The sequence below is a fragment of the Antrostomus carolinensis genome, unplaced genomic scaffold, assembly GCF_000700745.2.
Source record: "Antrostomus carolinensis isolate BGI_N321 unplaced genomic scaffold, ASM70074v2 scaffold23282, whole genome shotgun sequence".
In the NCBI taxonomy this organism is placed as follows: domain Eukaryota; kingdom Metazoa; phylum Chordata; class Aves; order Caprimulgiformes; family Caprimulgidae; genus Antrostomus; species Antrostomus carolinensis.
In genome coordinates this window covers 10,826-27,233 of record NW_010297883.1, presented here as the reverse complement: position 1 = coordinate 27,233, position 16,408 = coordinate 10,826, and the positions used below count along the sequence as shown (strand labels likewise).

Here is a 16,408-nt window from a genome sequence, read left to right as displayed (position 1 = left end):
AGCGCTCACCAAGCCACTTTCCAGGACTAAGGGAGTGATTGTCCCCCTGTACTCTGCATTGGTGAGGCTGCACCTCAAATACTGTGTTCAGTTTTGGGCCCCTCATTGCAAGAAAGACATTGAGGTGCTGGGTGTGCCCAAAGAAGGGCAACAAAGCTGGTGAAGGGTCTAGAGAACAAGTCTTATGAGGAGCAGCAGAGGCAACTGTTGTTGTTTAGCCTGGAGAAAAGGAGGCTGAGGGGAGACCTCATTGCTCTCTACAACTACCTGGAAAGAGATTGTAGTGAGGTGGATGTCAGTCTCTTCTCCCAAGTAGGAAGTGACAGTACAAGAGGAAATGGCCTCAAGTTGCACCAGGGAAAGTTTAGATTGGCTATTAGGAAAAATTTCTTCACTGAAAATGTTGTCAAGCATTGGAACAGGCTGCCCAGCGAAGTGGTTGAGTCACCATCCCTGAAGGTATTTAAAAGACATGCACATGTGGTGCTTAGGGACATGGTTTAGAGGTAGACTTGGCAGTGTCAGGTTTATGGTTGGACTTGATGATCTTAAAGGTCTTTTCCAACCAAAATGATTCTATGATTCTAAGATGCTATAATTGCTTGTATTTATTAAAGGCTAACTAGATGGTAATGCTGGGGAGGTAATAGTGGGAACTTTGATGGGGCTCAGTCAAATCTAAGATTTGGGGGTCAAGAGAAATAGTTTTCTCAGTTTGAGAAGTTAGAGAACATTTGCCATGTGATTATATATCCAAAAGCAGAGAAGACCATGATCTTCACTTTTGCCCTGGATCCATGGGTTATCTCTTAGAGCAGAATGCAGTCTGAGAGGATACCCTGAAATGCTATGTTAATGACAGCATTGGCAAGGAGCAGACAGAAGAGAGATTTTGTAAATAGGCCAAGAGCACCCATCCAAAGCTATATTATGAAGGACAAACTTTTTTTTTTTTTTTTTTGCAGATAAAAATAGCTATGGAAGGACACTGGAATTAAATTGGTTCAGTGTATTAGCACTAGAAAACTTGGGTAGATATGTATTAGCTTCAGCAAACCTCTTCTCTGAACCTGTTAAGTTTAGCACAGTTTAATACCAGAATGCATCTGAGTGTAATAAGCTCTTCTTACAGAAGCTCCTTCAGGAGCACATTTTACCATTGGCCTCATTTACGCATTCATTGATAAAATCAGTACCTTACTGCCATGAAGGCAGCATGCAATCCCCTGCTGGTTTTGACATGATGTAACTTAACCTATGGGTCAGGGTAGTCACGACCTCTCCTGTCCCAGCAGATGTGCTGAGCAAAGATGAGCTTTGTTGTGATCACTGGTGGTGCTGGTGGCAGGCAGGGGCTGGGTGTTTCTGTCAGTGATGCTGTCACGGCTCCCACTCTGGTCACTGATGAAGCCTGGCAGGCAGATATGTGTCTGAATTGGCTTTCTGCTCTCTTACCACTTCATAACGGAAAGAAATGGCATGGGACCAACACAGGCCCCCCTGTTTGGCATCGTATTTTACTTCTTTCTAGCATAGACACTTGTACTAGGGTTTACACCTGGCCTGTGGAAGAAGAATCTAAAGGCTGATTCATAATTTATACGTGAGAGACCAGGCATTGCTCTAAGGAATAATAGCCAAACCATCCAGTCTGATGTGTGATTTATTTATTGTAATCAGCTGGTGTACTGAGTCCTACCAGGTACAGTGAGAACTTTTGTAAAGGCAGCTAAGTTGGCCTGCAAAGGACTCTATTAAACTGAACATACAGAGAAATTTGTAAACAGGAAGAAGATGAATAGAATTTAAAGATAAAGTGTAATAAACAAAATATAGGATACTGGAAGAGAAATAATTGGAACTGGAAAGAGCACAGCTACTGCACAGTTTTGGTAGATACAGGAACAGTGAAAGAAGTAAAATTTTATTCCTAGGTATATGATTTCCAGGGTCTACAGTGGGAAAATAAGAACCTATGCAAAAGGTAATCAAAGATAACTAAGAAAAGTTACCTAAAGATAACTAAGAAAAGTTACTTAAAGACAACCTAGGAGAACTAAAACTTGCCGTACATTAAAGAACAGAAAATGAACTGCAGATGGACTTCCTTTGTTCTTTTCTTTTAGGCATAGCAAAGAACTGTGAGCTCAGATTTGGCACACAGGTGGGTTAGGTACAACAGGGGAGTGTTGCTGCTCAATAGCTGGCATTATCTACTCAGGTCTAACAGTTGCACTTGAGCATAGTTTGCTATATCTGTTTTGTGATAATCTAAATCCGCTTTCCTGTAGTTGGGCGAAGGAGCAGGCAAAGTCCATCTCCAGACCATAACTGCATAACGCTAGAGAAGCCATTTTACACAAATTAATAAAAGTGCTTTTCACTATTTCCTTTGGCACAGGGACTGTTTCAGTGTCCCTAGAATGAAGCTAGCAGTAACAATAGAGCAAGCTTCTGTCAAACATAATAATCAGAAATATGGATTTAGCTGCATTATAACAATAAAATCTGTCTCAACACTGAAAACACAAAAATGGCACAGGATACAGCAATAAAGTTTGTGTTTGTTGGTGGTGATTCTTTAAGAAAAACGCTATAGGTTAAGAATAAGTATTTGAAGCTGTTATGTACTGTGAAAAAAACTCAGCTCCTTAATTTGTGGAAAGATGATGATTTGGAGAAGCAGAGACTGGTTGGCTAGTGGATAACATGAAGAGCATTTAGTAGTGTCAGGAAGGTGTGTGCTTTACATTCCTCAGTCTGCACACAGAAGTGGTGCTCATTCGCTAAAGAAGAGACTCGCACTGATTTTGCCACTTTTTGGGTAAGGCCCGGAATGAGCATAGACTGCCTGTCTGCTGGACCCAAAGAGGGACTTCAGCCATGCAACACTGAGCATTTTGTTTCCCAGCTTTTAGACCCTGTGAAACCGGAGGAGCGCACATCTGTCTCGGGAAGCCCTGGCTCCCAGCACAGTGTGCTGTGTACTCGTTCCACATCTGCATCAAAATCTCTATTCCAGCAAGGGCACCAGAAGACAACCTTTTATTTGTTCTATTTTTTCACACAAATTACTTGGGTTATGTCCTCTATTAGGGGTGTGATGGGCTTGACTATACATTCTCTGAGTCATGTAACTGTGGTTCTTAGTCTTGCAAAATTATAACTGTGAATATAAGTTAATATAAGACAAATGCTTATAAAAGTAGTAAGCCTTCTGCTTCAGTAACAGTCTTTGGCTCTCACCTCTTTTGAGGTTTTATAGCAGTATGAACTTATTGTCAGTGAGTACTAGCAACAGCAGCAGAGAGAACAAACACAAAAAATATTTTATTTTTTTTAAAGGAGCATGCCTATTACATTTGTTCCTTTAATATTTTAAAAAGCTCATCATGAATCAGAATCACTATTCCTTAGAAAAGCAAGAGAGCACCACTAGATGGTGGTAGAAACCCAAGACTTTGCTACCAAAATCTGTGGAAAAGAAAAGTTCAGAGAGGCAAAGAAGGGGAGGAGGAGCCACCGTCTGAGAACTGAAGTCATTATTGCTTGGAGTCTATAAAAAGGCAGTTGCACAGTAAGTAATTTATACGTGGCCAGCCTTGACTCTATGGATTTACTCATTCCTTTTCCTTTATTTTTGTCATCCATTCCTACCAAGGAGTCCCCGGCCCCAGATGTGGGGTGAGGAGCGGGGCTGAAACTTCTGCTCTCTGGAGGAAAGGTTGCAGAGACAATGAAGAGGAAGAACAGCTGAAGGAGCTCTGGCAAATAGGTACGGTTAATTCTTGATTGCAAACAAAATCTTACTTTTCAAAACTGAAAATGATTTAGATTGATAAGCTTTGATTTTTATTTGCAACAAGTCACTGACAATCAGCTTTAGGTGTTCCCCTTATTAAGAATCCGATGGCTTACAACTTGCCCTGGATATTCTAATTACTGAAAGAGCATTGAATAAAATACTCACAATCTAGAATAGAAAATTTATTTTTATGACAGAATTCCACCCATACTGATTCCGTAACCTTAGTCTGTCCTGCAATGTATGGATTTGCCTTGCTAAGGGGTTTAATACCATTCCCTTAAGTGAGCATGCTAGTATTGCACAAATGAGCTGTTTCTAACACAGTTCATGCAAACTTGAGAAGTATAAATGTAAGGAAAGCATTTACATCTTTTACTGAAAATTTTCAAACTTCTATATATTGTATTCAAGTGAGCAGGTTCTGATGAACCTAATACTGTATTCTCCTGCATTTCTGGGCTCTGAGAATTAAGACTCTGAAAACTGTTTGTTGTTTTGTGTTCATCAGAATTTCCAGGACACTGTGCTTACTTCTGGGGGACTGAATAGAGTAACTAAAACTATGAAAGAAGAGCACATGCATCTCTTAGTTTGTGGCTTTAATTTCCCAGTAAGAATGAGTAGAAAAACTCTGAGCCAATTGGAGGATAATTTAGAATCAATAGAGGAATATGGTGTTGAAGAGGCAGGATGTGTACAAGCCAAATTAAATAGAAATGGGTGATATTTGTTTTGTCAGCTTCTGCCTGTTCTTGTCATGCTGTATTTTTTTTGACAGGGTCTTTTGCCTTTTGGAAAATGCATTTACCACACTCCTTGGCAAGTCCCTCAGAAAGAACAGAACGTGTTTGCTTCCAGAAATGAACACATCCTCTCAACTGTATGTTTCTGAACTAAACCTGAGTGCCTTTGGCAACAACTTTACTGTGCCTACTGTCAAGAGCAAGTCATCGCCATGTGAACAAGTGGTCATTACTACTGAGGTGTTCCTAACTCTGGGCATTGTAAGCCTCCTGGAAAATATCTTAGTTATATGTGCAATAGTTAAGAACAAGAACTTGCATTCACCCATGTATTTTTTTGTTTGCAGTTTAGCAGTGGCTGACATGCTGGTTAGCGTGTCTAATGCTTGGGAGACCATAACGATTTACTTAATAAACAACAGGCATATAATTATGGAAGATGCTTTTGTCCGTCATATAGACAATGTCTTTGATTCAATGATCTGCATATCTGTGGTGGCTTCCATGTGCAGTTTGCTGGCTATAGCAGTAGACAGGTATATCACTATCTTCTATGCCCTGCGTTACCACAACATTATGACAGTGAAAAGATCAGGGCTTATTATTGCATGCATCTGGATCTTTTGCACAGGCTGTGGCATTATCTTCATTCTTTATTATGAATCAACATATGTGATCATTTGTCTCATCACTATGTTTTTTACCATGTTATTCCTCATGGTCTCGCTGTATATCCATATGTTCCTCCTGGCTCGTACTCACGTGAAGAAAATAGCTGCTTTACCTGGGTGCAACTCTGTTCGTCAAAGAACCAGCATGAAAGGAGCCATCACTCTGACTATGCTTCTTGGCATCTTCATTGTTTGCTGGGCTCCATTCTTCCTTCATCTCATCCTGATGATCTCCTGCCCTCAAAACCTCTACTGTGTTTGCTTCATGTCTCACTTCAACATGTACCTCATTCTCATTATGTGCAACTCAGTGGTTGATCCCTTGATCTATGCCTTTCGTAGCCAGGAAATGAGGAAGACCTTCAAAGAGATAATTTGTTGCTTTAGCCTGAGAATGGTCTGTGGGTTATCAAACAAGTACTAAGAAAACAAAACCAAACCAGGGAAGAGAATCGAAATGCAACATCTTGCTGCATCTCGAAATTGTGCTGAAATGCCTATAGAACATCTTTCTCCATTCACAATTTCTGTGGCATTCAGAAACCAATTTTTAAATGCAACTTTACCTTTCTTTCCCTCCATGTGCTGTTCTCACACTGGTTGTAGGAGCTACTCTGTGACTCTGTATTATGGGGAGAAAGAATATTCTGAATCTCATTTACTCTACTGAAGTCTGGATCTTATAAGAGGATTATACAGGGATAGCCTTATTTTTCTTTCTGCTAAATGCAAGGAGTGTCGCCTGCTGCGCGAATGAGCCCATCAGCCTCTCAGCATGTGTTTCTCTTGATATTCTTTGTCTCTCTAGATAAAGTACAGCTTATTTTGATGTCCAGAATTAACAGGTTTTTTGCTATTTCCTTCTGAAAACATAAAATCAGAGAAGTAACTCCAGTAATCAGAGTTCACATACCTCGCTCTGACAGTTATGACCAATATATACATTCATATCAGCAGGTTTGTATGCCAGTTATGACTGTTACTGTCATAAAATATGTATTATGTAAGAGGAAAGCATTACCATGAGATTTTCCAGTTTGGATACAGTACTTTGTCATATCTGACTGTAAGTGTTCTCACTGTGGGGTAAGATGTACCATAGGTGGATTTTAAGGCTGAATATGAAGACTGAGCTGATTCTAGTTTGTCTGTTTTCTTCATTCACCAGGGTGAGGGAAGTAAAGGGTACATGACCTCTAGACAGTCATGTGATGTTTTGTGGAGAAGGAAAGACTGGGTGAGTGGCTGCTTTTATCTAGACATTAGAAAGGCGTTTCAGCTAGGAGAAGCTTTTGTTACTGGAGGAAGCTCTACTGCAGATTGCATCTTTCAAGCTGTGAGAGACAGAAGTTTGATGATCAGAAGGGATAACAGACAATGGCAAAACAGGGATTTAAAAAGCTCAGGCACATGTAGTTATAATAGAGTCTCCTGACTTTTGCCCTCAAACAAAGAGTTTTTGTCTTTATTGAGAAAATTCTAAGGTGAAACCATCATGAATTTTGTGTGAGTAATTTGCATCTAGTTATGCTCTCATAAGCACACTGTTCAGCAACAGCTATGTTGCAAAATATTAGATTTATCACAGATGAAGGAAGTGCAACTGTAGCATTGATTTCTTGATGCCAATGGATGGTACATATCTTGCACTGAAATACAAGCTGTGAAAATATTTCAAGCAGTGGTACCCTACTGACTAGGTATCAGGAAATAGCTTGAAAAAAATGAATTGTTTCTCCCAACAAGCTGAAAGAATAACCCTTGTTATGTTTGGTTTAGAGATGCTCTAAAATTATTGTTGTCAACAGAAGGACATTGATTCAATGGGCTCAGATTATACAGTCAAGTCCTGATGAGGTGTTAGAGTTTTCTTATCATAAGGATGGTTGAACATGGGAAGAGATGCTCAGTGGTTGTGCAGTCTCCATCCTTGGAGATATTCAGAACTTGACTGGACTCAGCCCTGAACAAACTGCTCTAAGTTGAAAGCTGGCTCTAACTGTGAAGTTGGCCCTACTTTGAATGATTCGGAATAGATGATCTTCACAGATCCCTTCCAACCCAAGTTATTCTGTGATTCTATGAAACAGTTTGTCTATTATAATAAAATTATAATGTTTTCCCCTCCTAATTTAATCTCTTATGTAAGAACTGTAAAAGATTCTTCTCTACACATTTATAAAGATAGCATACTTGGTCTTCATTTGCTTTGAAGGTATCTGGCAGGATAAGTAAGGTGCATCATAGTCTTTTGTCTGCTGCAGCTTAAAGTATATATTGCCTTCAGCTAGCACATATTTCCCTCTGATATGAATGGGAATGTTATTCTCAGTGGAGACACCTTATTATGTTGACTGCAAATATAATGGTTGTATCAGTGCACTAGATGCTGGAATCTTCAGTTTTACCTGAAAGTGGGATTTCAGAGATATGTTTGTGGGCAGCACTGAGAATCTTGCCTTGATTCAGTCCACCTCTTAACCCTATCTGTAAATGCACCTAAGAGTGTGCTCTTGGTACTATGAATGTAACTAGCAAAAAAGAGATAGTTCAGTTGAACAGTGAAAGGCACCAGCTGATGTTGTAAATAAATCACTAAATCTTCACTGGGTATTGCAAATAAGACAGTCTTGTACATAATTGTAAATCAACAAAGAGGAAGCCAAAACTGTAATAGCTTTTGGCATTTTCTTGAATCGTACATTACTTTTTTGTTGGAAGTTTATTTGATGTATAAACATGGACATATGAATAAACTATTAAACTAGATTGCTGGAAAACACACTATTATTTCTTATTCATTGTAACGTGTCTGCTAACCTTATAGATTATTCACAAAGGAAATACTGCATTACAGGTTTTTGCTTCTCAATATAAACAGGTGCCTTATTAAAAAACACATTCTGAAAGAGAATTACAGACTAATACAATGTATTTACATTGTTCCTCTATGTGTCAGCATCACATCCTCATTATAAATTTTACCAATGGGATGTTAAAACAGCTTAAGGGGGAAATGAAAGTATTTTCAAGAACAGGCTAGAACAATTCCTGCAAAAAAAGGCTGTATACACTATAGGAATGCATATAAAATATGTCTCTGTGAGGCCATGACATGTTTTAATCTGTTTTTTTTTCCTGCTTAGCTGCAGAATAAAAGCAACATTTAGCGTACTTTCACTTCTACCAGAGCCTGGAAAACACTAAGTATTCTGATAGATTGGGACAAGCAAGCATTGTGTAAGTATATTTGCTGTCAAAAAACAGCTGTGAAAAATTCAGCTACTAGGCTGCCAGTGCACTGTGTCCCCACAGCTAATGGTAGTACTCTTGCTTACACTGACAGTCATTTACAGTTTGGTATCAATCATTGGAAAGAAGCTCAGATCACATTATTCCTGTTCCAGAGCTCCAAAACCAACTTCTATTGCCCACTGCTGCTTTGATGTCTGAACATTTCACTGCCTCTAACTTGTGTGTCACTATTTTAAAGTTTTTAATAAGAATTTTTTCTGAACACACTCCTGTTGCAGGTGGGGTCAACTTCTATAAACTCAACAAAAGGTGAGGAGTTTACACCTCCATTTTAAATAGATTAGTAGGAGCAGGGAGTATATTAAAGGGGAACATAACCCTATAACAATATTAAGGGGAACATAACCCCCATTTTTAAAAAGGGAAACAAGGAAGACTCGGGGAACTACAGGCCGGTCAGTCTCACTTCAGTGCCAGGCAAAATCATGGAGCAAATACTCCTAGAAACTGTGCTAAGACACATGGAGAATGAGAATATGATTGATGACAACTAACATGGCTTCACCAAGGGCAAGTCATGCCTGACAAATCTGGTGGCCTTTTATGATGGGTTACAACATTGGTGGATAAGGCTAAAGCAATTGATGTCATCTACTTGGACTTGTGCAAGGCATTTGACACCGTCCCACATGACATCCTTGTCTCTAAATTGGAAACATGTCGGTTTGATGGATGGACAACTTGGTGGATAAGGAACTGGCTGGATGGTCGCACTCAAAGAGTTGTGGTCAACAGCTCAAAGTCTGAGTGGAAACCAGTGACAAGTAGTGTCCCTCAAGGGTTGATATTGGGACCGGTGTTGTTCAACATCTTGGAGACATGGACAGTGGGATTTAATGCACCCTCAGCAAGTTTGCCGATGATACCATTCTATGATTCTAAAAAAAGAAAACCCACAACATTTCTAGCTACACCAGAACATAATTTAGTGAAGCAGGAGACTGGATTCTTCAGTCTATAATAATGCAAAGGGTGGTTGATGGTAGGCATGTTGCTCTGTCTCCAGATTACACTGAAATACATCGTATGTTGTGCTAAGTTTTGCTTGCTTTAGTAGATTGAAGTAGAAGGCTGCCTTTTGCAAACAATAGCACTGCCTAGATAATCCCATACCAGACATGCTCCTATACTAGCATTAGGAAAATCTCAATCTTTTCTCCAGGTCAAAGTCCTAATAAGATACCTGGAAATACTAGTTCTCCAGGAGGCTTAGCATCTCCTGTAACACAAAACAGTCATAACTGAATGGGGCAAAGAGGTTGTTTATGATCCTGGGCTTTATGACCCTACTTCCCAAATGGGTGCCAGTCTGCCACAGAGGGTTATAACTACTGAGTATTACTGCCTCTGGGTCTGGACTGGGAGGGATAATTGCTTTCAGCTCTACAACCTACAGGCCTGCAACTTCTGTGCAACCAGTCTCCAACTCCCTTTGGAGAGCGAGTTGCACATTTCCAATGCTTAGGCTTTTCCTCTTGGAAAACCTTCTCTGAGTGGCTTTCTGGAGACTTTAGTTGCAGAACCTAAGTTGCAGAAACCACAGGAATTTCCTGCAGGCACAAAATTTAAGACATCAGAAAATGTTTATACATCTGTGGGAAAGCAACCAACTCCCTCACACAGTCTTCTCTCTGAAATCACAAAGGATTCTGTTTTGTCTCCAAGGCTTTTCTGGGGATTCTCCTGCCTCTCTTGCAGTGAATCCTTCTTCTGTTACCAGTCATCTTCTTGCACAGAAGACTGGCTCATGGTGACAATTGCTGTGTTCAGGGATTGCAATGAATGGTCCTAGTCTTTGGTTGTGTTGGTTTGCATGCACAGTGCCCTTCTTGTTAGGTAGCATGAATGAATAAAATGCGGGAAACTGGATGTGGAAATGGGGATCCCCACATCAGAGGTGGAGAGTCATGCAGGCTGTGTTGGAGTTGCCTGCGTAGGATTCTGTGCTAAGATTATCTCCAGGTAAAATGCTCTCCCTCCTTTTCTAATCTTATCACGTACTACAATCTGAGCTGTGTGTATCTTGGATCCAGTTTGTGCTTCATACAGGATAGAAAATGAGAATCTGAGGTGTGTGTATGTCTATACTTACTTATATGTCTACATGTGTATGAGGTCTTACTTCCAAATATAATCACAAGCAACATCAACAAATGAAATGTATGAGCGGATGTAGTTTCTTTTTCCCTAACCTTTCTGCTTCTCTGTCATCCAGTTATCTGTTACACTACCTTCCAATTTGCTGCTTGTTTCTTATACATTTCCTCTACCTGTGAACAAACTAGCAACAGTCTAAATCTGAAGTAGAGTAAAATAACCTCAACTGCTTTTTGCATCCTGAACTTTTGAAAATGATAGTGAATCAGTGTTACAGAAGAAAAAGTTCCCCTAGCATCTGCCACACTCAAAATTTAGTAAAATTTAAATTCTTATGATCCTTAAGCACTATCCCTAAAACAGTTTCTTCTTGAGCTGCTTGCCTAAAAGACCCTAAGAATGTATGAATGGCTGTACTGAGCACTGAGGGTGAAGTTTCTCCATTAAAAATTAAAAAGTCTGGACATGTGCATGGTAATCCTCTGGAATACCCTTACAGCTTCTAGCAAGGGGACTTCTTGGGCAGGAGGTTCTATTTACAGCTTTGTGACTGGTCGCTCTCAATGAATGTCTCTTACAAGAATTTTTCTATTCACTTTTGGATCCCTTTACTCATCTGCAACATCTTGTGACAGTAAGTTTCACAGTTTAGATATGTTGTGTGGAAAAAAATATTTTTTTTCTCTATAAAACATCTGCTTGGAAGTTTTCTTCAATGCCCCTGAATCCTTATGTTTTAAAGAAGAGAAATAACTGGTCCCCATTCACTTTCCCTGTGCCATTCATTATCCTACTTCCTTATAAATTTTCTCTTTTCACAGAATCACAGAATCACAGACTGGTAGGGGTTGGAAGGAACCCTCCTGCCAAAGCAGGTTCCCTACAGCAGGTTGCACAGGTATGCATCCAAGTGGGTTTTGAACATCTCCAGAGATGGAGACTCCGCAACCTCTCAGGGCAGCCTGTTCCAGTGCTCTGTCACCTCCAGCCAAGGATCCTGGCCTATTTAATATTTACTTATATTTTCATACCTTGTTGTCCTTATGTTGTTTTCCTAGACCTACTGTATTCTTTCTGACTCAGGGGGAACCGGATAAGCATATGATAATCCAGGTATAAATGACAACTAGTTTTTCACAGTGCCACATGTTTTGTTCTCCATTTTCTTATCAGCGTTTACCAACATACTTTCATTTAGTACAGCATGCTCCATAACTTGGAAAATTTCAAGATCTCTAAAAGAATTTGCTCTCTGCAAATGCTCATAGGAATACATACTCTCTGCTCTCTTAATAGGTTTACATTTTCAGTGATGAGGGCTTTGGTCATACATCAGCATGTAAAATATATGCCAAAAATATGATGCTTAGGAGTGCTTCTGTGTTTCGGTTCAAGTACGTGCCTTGTCTGTCTCCCAGCTCTGTAGCAGAACTCATCTGATGGACATAACTTCCATCTCCGTACCTCTGATGAGAAGGAAGCCTGGCCACAGAGGCTGGCTTGGCCTTGCAGTGTGTCCCAGCCATGCTCTTGTTGGCTGAGGATCAGGGACCCTGTGTTCAGACCCGAACTTCTCCCAGAAGGCCATAATTTCTTTAAGAAGGATGTAAAGAATCTGATTCGTGCAGCTGCCTCCAGATGGTGATTAGTCACTCCTCTCCTTTCAATTAGGCTGGTTTTGCACCTGATTAAAGCAAGACAAGAATTGGAACTATAAGCTTTGTATGCTGGCTCCAGATGATTTTCAAAGGCATCAAATGAAATTGTTGGATGCCCTGTTGCAATAAATGCCCTAATTAACAGCAACAAAACAAAACAAAAACCCACAAAGAAAATGGGTTTAATTTTTCTCTCTAATTTGCCAGTTTTTAACAGGGCATAGTTACTTTGGCAAGCAGTAAGTGATGTTGCCTGTAAATTAGCTTTTACACTGGCTTTTGTATCTTGCCCAGAAACTTCATGCCTACTTCACCCACCCTTAAAAAATGACCCTAGAAATACCTATAATCTTTGTATTATGCCTTTTGTTTGTCATAGCGTTGCTCGGAACTGCTTTCTGGAAAGTTTGCATGAGTTTTAAGTCAGGATCTAAATCCCTGAATTTGTATATCCCAGCAGTTCATAGTGCTGGGATAGCCTTACATAGACCTTACTACTGTTTCTGCTTCACAGGTTCCTTTTGCTTTTTAAAGTCAGGGGAATCTGATCAGGATATTCTTCCTTTCAAAGGGTAGTAGGAAATATTCCTATACTTTAACTTTCTTTTAAATCTATAGCAATATAATTATCAGTAGTGCCAACATTGACCTCAGCTCAGAGACACATCTCTGAAATCAAAAGTAGCTCTTTCCCAAAAGTTTTTCTTGGAGTACATAAAAAGCCCTGGCTATAACAAGGAGAGGAGATTCCTGCTCTCTGCTCATACAGTGGTAGATAAGTGGTGGAGCTTGGGGAAACAAGGATTTTATATGTGTGTTAGCTTCACACTTCGTTCTTACAGAGGACAACGACAAATTGCCTTTTTTGCTGTGAGGACTGGGCTATATTAAAACATGTCCTGGTAGGCAAACTTGTGCCAAATTCAGTTTTACAGAATCAGTGAGTGCTGGAAACTTGATCGAAAGTCCATGTGCAAGACCTTCACCAGGTGTGACTGAATCCCATTCTACTGAAGTGTCTCATAAGATGTCTTCTCCCCACAAAGCTATATAGTAGGCATTTAGGATGTGGTAGTTGTCTAGCTCCTTCCTCCTTAGAAAGGAAAATAACAATATTTTAAATGTTAGTGGAAAATTAGTGTGTCAACAAATAAATTTTGTTTCTCATGTTCCTCAGACCAAGAACCTGCCAGCTGTCCACAGTGTACCTCCCTGGATGCAGTGCTCTGACTGAGGGTCTCTGAAAAGTCAGCTCATAGGGAACCCACTTACCTCACTTGGAAAAGGTAGGTTAAACCTTCAACTTCTGGTCTTAAGTGCCCTGCTTGTTAATCACAGTTTGTAAAGCAGATTCTTAAAAAGCTCTTCTTTCGAATGGCAGAGGAAAGAGATGAATCACTTAAATTTCAAGTGCAGTTCCAATGGCAGTTCATGTCCCTGCATAAAGTGCATTAAAAAATGAAGAGGTAGGAATGTCCTTGAATGTAAGTCCTTGAATGAAGTCCAAGTCTTTCATCTCATAGTGAAGCTACTAAGTATTCAAGTTTTCACTAGAAAAAGGGACAGTGGCATGGTCACCTCTGAATCTGGAGGTGGATTTTTGAAGGAAAGCTTTGTGAAGAGAAATAGTTATTTAATGTGTAGCCTACTGTTTTAGTTACACTCTGGAAAAGTCTGAGAGTGCCTCTGGTGAAACAAGAGGATAAACATCTTATCGGTTAATTTTGACTGGACTTATTCTTAAGATGAGATCTGTGGTCTGTAGCCCTCGATGCCTCTGCCACCCAAAGCAGAGGTGCTCAGCTTGGAAAAAATTGGAAGGTGAAAATACTTCAGATACAACAAGTGACAGGGGGATTTAGGCTCCCAGCTCCTCATTCAACTCCTTGGTTTTGTTAATCACATGCCTGGTGCTCCGTTGATGTGTAATAATAACTGAACTGTTATTATCTGTGGCATTTTAAGCGATACACTGGAACTGTATTTAGTGTGTGGGATATTGAAAACATGTCCAGCTTAATTAGAAGGGAATGGCAAAGAGAAAAGCCACCCTAGAGCTACCTCATGGGAGACAGCCCTGGCATACAGGCAAGTGGAGGATCAAAGGCCTATTGCACAATGTAATGAGTAAATAGATGACAAGTACAACATTAGCTCTGGTGGACCTTTAGAGGGGAATGCAGGTGATACAGGGAACACCGTGTGTATTTCAGATGACCTTTCATTGAAAATGTCAGTTAGAAGATTGTATTGAATTTATAAAGAGGATAATAAATAACTGGACTGAATAATGAAAGGTTTAATGCTCAGGGAAGAACCAGAGCAAAGATCCAGGGAGGCTGTACAACAGGAATTACACATACTTTAAAACTTCACTGAATTAATAATGGCCAATGAAGTGCCAGCATTGCTAGTGCTGTGAAATAAAAACATTTAATGCCAAGAATACGGCTAATAATAACAAAGTTAATCTGTGGTGAACTAACAGAGTTGATAGAGGAGAGGTCCCATGGGGGCTGCTCCTAGACCTCGTCCTAGGTCACCACTGCCTGCAGCAGGTCCCCTCCACCCACACTCCAGTCCTGGGAGGGGGCTGGCACTGGACAGTTGTGCACTTTGGAAGAAATATAATAAGCCTTCTGCAAAGAGAAGTAGGGAAGTACTTAACATCTCCAAACTGATTTTTGTTTTCTTTTGTTCTGCACTTTCCTTTTCTATATTTTTGATCTTTCATCTTGACTGAATAAAATAACTTCTAAACAGAAATAATTAAGCAAATATTTAAAATTCAGTAGCACCTCCCTTCTGAAAGTCTCAAGAGTATTTTGCAAACACTAATGAAGGAAATCTCCAGCCATTGCTGCAAGATTGCTTGCAGAAGCCTAGCATCACCCTGAGGTGAAGGCAGAGAGCTAAAGGTGAGTTATTTTTGAAAGCAGAGCTCTAAAAAACTGATTTTGTCCCTTTGCAGTTAAGTAGCACTTCTCTGAAGTCAGCACATAATCTGAAGAAATGGGCTTCAGGCCACCAAAAAGACATCCATGATGTAATGTAGGATGGTAGGATACCCCTGACCTTAGTTTGCTCCTGTACTAGACTTGAGAAAAATGGTTGTGCCTTGTACTGTGGTACCAGCGTGACTCTGGAGTCCTCGCTGGGCTGGAAGGACAGTGACCCTCTCCCTCTGTTTTGCATTGCTTGTGCTGCAGATGAGGCATTTTTTTGTTTCAGTTATAATAGTTTTCTTTCCAGTTTTACTCTTTCACCGGTCTACTGCTCTAGCCTAGAAGTATCATGGGTCACTGAGAACTTCTTCCTTCAGCAACCATGGACTTCCATAGCAGCTAGTGGTAAGCACTGCCTGTGCCTCCCTCTGCACTGCAGACACAGACTAAATTTAAAATTAGTTTGTCCTGTGAGAAAAAGAAAATCAGTGATGTAGGAAAACAAGTAAAGCTTTTTAAAAGACATTAGTTTTACTAAGGCTTCTGTTTTTGATTACTCACCCTATATGCAGCCATCTGGTCTAAAATCCCCTAGTCTAACTGCAGTCAGATGGTTTGAAGGCATCTTCTTCAGTTTGCAAGTTTTCCTTTGAAAAGATCTGTAGCTGACTGGCACCTGCTGTTCATTAACTTTATGGCAGCATTCTTGATTTAGTCTCCAATTCGAGCAAGTACATAAGAACAGCCTGCTCTTTGCAAGTGCAAGCTGCCTTTCTGAAATCTTTGGAACTGTTTGCATACTTGATGACTCTAAGGTAAGAGGATAGTGCTAGAGATCCTACAATTAGACCCAATATCCCTGCATAACAAAGGAAAATATGGCACAAGGACTGACTTGAGGCTCACAGATAATCTAGCCACCTAAATATGGTATTGTATTTGGGTTAAGTGTAACAGCCAGCCGCTGACAGCAATGTCAGTGCCTGTTATGCTTCCTACAGTCTTGGCATCAGCGTGTTTAGGGCTGCTTCAGAGATATCTCTGCTCTGGTCCAGGGCAAGGGGTAGATGTACCCTGAGTAAATTGCTTAGTTGGATCATTGTCTCTATATTCTGTACGTGACAGATTTAAGTGCTTAATGATATTAAATGACTCTTCATGTCATTTATTT

General features: G+C 40.1%; 1 protein-coding gene across 2 annotated transcripts; it reads left to right on the top strand.

Annotated features, from left to right (window-relative positions):
- The first annotated feature begins 3,601 nt into the window (after positions 1-3,601).
- MC5R (melanocortin 5 receptor) lies at positions 3,602-5,646 on the top strand. Of its 2 annotated transcripts, none has more exons than XM_010162278.1 (2): positions 3,602-3,775; positions 4,587-5,646. In XM_010162278.1, the coding sequence occupies exon 2, from the start codon at positions 4,669-4,671 to the stop codon at positions 5,644-5,646; it is 978 nt and encodes a 325-aa protein (XP_010160580.1). In that variant the 5' UTR covers positions 3,602-3,775; positions 4,587-4,668. The 2 variants fall into 2 exon arrangements, with proteins under 2 accessions (XP_010160580.1, XP_028939401.1); XM_029083568.1 differs by having other exon boundaries at positions 3,701-3,767.
- The last annotated feature ends 10,762 nt before the right edge of the window (positions 5,647-16,408 follow it).

Coding starts and splice junctions, on each gene's coding strand:
- MC5R (XM_010162278.1), top strand. CDS start 4,669: ATGAACACATCCTCTCAACTGTATGTTTCTGAACTAAACCTGAGTGCC.